We start from the raw sequence: 2,775 nt of genomic DNA on the forward strand, positions 1-2,775 counted from the left end.
GCGTCGTGGGGGCGGGAAGGCACTCTTGTGACTGGTCACAGAAATAATGTAAGGTCACACCCCTGCCCCTTTTCCCACGCGTCAGGGGGGGGCGGGAAGGCACCCCTGTGACTGGAACCGGAAAAAACTTAGGAAAGACGGGTAAGTAAGACGGAAAGTAAGACGGGTTGCTGACACTGGGGGACGGTTAACACTCGAAAACAAAAAAACCATGGTTTTTATGGTTTTTTTCATAAAAATCGAGATATCACTCATTTTCTCGAAAACTATCCCACGTACAAAAAAATGTATTGTACAAAAAATGTGTATTTCTGTAAGATCTGCAACTTTGATGGAAAGCATTTTGCGAGATTTTGCATATTGGCTGTGATAAACGCAAAAAACCACATTTTTTATGGTTTTTCGACAATTTTACCATGAAAATCGCCTAGTCATCAATTTTTACTATCATTTTCGTAATCAGCGCGTCAAAATACATAAGTGTACGTAGTGTGAACGTAGTGTCACGGTCACCTATTCGGAACTTTATCCAAGTTGTTTTTTGCAAATAATTTTATTATATTCTTCCTTAATGTCCTTCCTATCGGCATGTTACGAAACGTTGCATTTTTGTAAAAAAAAATTTATGTAACTGTGAAATATACATTAATCTAGAAAGCACAGAAAGTGTTGCATTGCATAACATTGGCTTCCAACAATCCCTTTCTCTATGTTACATGTAGTAATACATGGCAAACCATCCCGAGGAAAAATCCTAATACCCGGCTAGTCCTCTCTGCGTCCTCTGTCACGAAAAATAGAATTATGCGCGAGGTTGGAGAGAACTTTTCAGTCCTCGTTTTCCTCGGCGAGAACTTGGATTGACGGAGCACGAAGGGAGTTTTAGGATATCGCGAAAGCCTGTTTAATGCTCGCGGAAGCTTACTTATTTTCGAATTCGCAATTTTCGAGCTTTTTCGAGGAAAAATGAGGACTGAAAAGGTCTCTGCTCCCCCAAACACACACCTAAACTGCGTAACATAATACTTGAACGGCCCCTAATGTATATGACTTTTTATTAAATAAAAAATAGTTGCCAACATTATATTTACCTGACAATATTAAATAATCCACACGCATGAAATATCGCAGCTGAAAAAAATGATTCACAAGAAGATACAACTGAAAGGTTATACATTCCTGTAAGGGTAGCGTAGAGTAAAACAGAGTAAAAGTGTTCAGTTTGGTCAAAAGGAAGTGCAGCGTCAAACACTCCTTGCCTTGAACGTGTCTCGTTCAGAGGAATCAACCAGTCAAGTACTGGATTGGTCATAGACATCATTATTACCGTAACAGACGATGTACCAACATTAGCTGCAAACATAAAAGCTTAATATATGAGAAACTCTCCACAAACAGGGCACTTTTGTGTTAAGTGGATAAATGATCATAACCATTAGTGATTATTCGTTTCAGAAAGGTAAATAATGATACCTGTTCAACTGTTTGGAAAAAGTTGAAGCTAACATAAAGTTACGGGCCTTCATTCATTTCTGATTTTTCAGGGTCAAATTTCACGACTACACTGTTTCTATTTTGCCTAAAATTGCAGCTCAGAACCCTAAGCTTCAACAAATTTGATAGTGTCTGCGACGAAGTCAAAGACTGAGAAATTGGTATAGTAAACCATCACAATCTGAACCCGTAAACCAAATTTTTTAAAATATCCTCAAGGTGTTCGTTGGATTATGTATTAGAAAATACATCGAAAATGTACAATCTTTGTAAAAATGCTTAAAAAGCGTTAAAGTTACCGCAAAGTTGAGATTTTCATCCTATTTTTCATGGACAAATTTAACGAACACCCTCCTGAAAAGAAATAACTGAATAACGTATCAAGACTAGATTCAAATAAGGTCTAGTATTTTTCTAGTTTATACCCGTTAGTGTTTCATTCGAGCTATATTTGAAGAGAAAAATACTAAACGAGAAAGTCTTGTTCAATTGTCAAAATTATCGTCTCGCCTTATCTCGTTTTCACGAAGTCAAAATTAAAAATAAGTAGATGAAGAGACGATCCGAATAGATCAAAACAAAAGATTTACCGAGTTGGGCATATCGAAAAACCTTTTGGGAACCGAGTGAATTCGAGCAAGGTAACCAATGTTCTTGGCTCGAATGCAACACTACCCAGCAAACACAGTTACTAGTCTGAATAGTCACATTGTTATAACAAGATTCAGAAAAACAGTCAATGGTGACTTCTTTGGTGGTCACCTAGTGATAATGTATTTCTCACTCAAAGTAATAACATGTTACAAGCGGAACAGGTAACATTATGCCACCATTGTAAGAACATGCTTGTAACAAAGTGATGTTTGGAAACGCAACGTGCAATGACAGTTTAACCTCAAAATATATGGGGTTTCGGAAATATAACTATTAATACTCTTGCAAAAATGTTGGAAAGGGACATCATTGAATGATCAATGATTTCCAGGGAAGGGGAGGGTCGGTAAGGCCGGTTTTTGGCCTAATTTATTTCTGGACCAAAAAATCTGAAAAAATCATGGTAGTATTTTATAAGTATCCCGAGTCGATTGCAGGCTAAACGGACTACCCTCCACCCCCCAGCCACCCCCACCACCCCCTACAAATATAGGAAACACCACTACCCACCAACTGTATTTTCGCGAGATTTGACACTCTTAAACATGTATTCTGAGGTTAGCTCGGGTTTACTATGGTTTTCGGGGTCGCCGAATACAAATCTGGCGTCCTTTGACTTTTATCGCG

The 2,775-nt window shown here is 38.2% G+C and overlaps 1 protein-coding gene across 1 annotated transcript in view; it reads right to left on the minus strand.

Moving 5' to 3' along the window:
• The window catches only part of LOC117173814, an 88,000-nt gene that overhangs the window by 27,035 nt on the left and 58,190 nt on the right, over window positions 1–2,775 (minus strand). Inside the window, exon 2 of the mRNA XM_033362457.1 lies at window positions 1,176–1,353. Within this exon, the coding sequence (XP_033218348.1) occupies window positions 1,176–1,353 (178 nt within the window). The remainder of the gene's footprint in view (window positions 1–1,175; window positions 1,354–2,775) is intronic.

This window comes from Belonocnema kinseyi, chromosome 5 (genome assembly GCF_010883055.1).
Source record: "Belonocnema kinseyi isolate 2016_QV_RU_SX_M_011 chromosome 5, B_treatae_v1, whole genome shotgun sequence".
Taxonomy (NCBI): Eukaryota; Metazoa; Arthropoda; class Insecta; order Hymenoptera; family Cynipidae; genus Belonocnema; species Belonocnema kinseyi.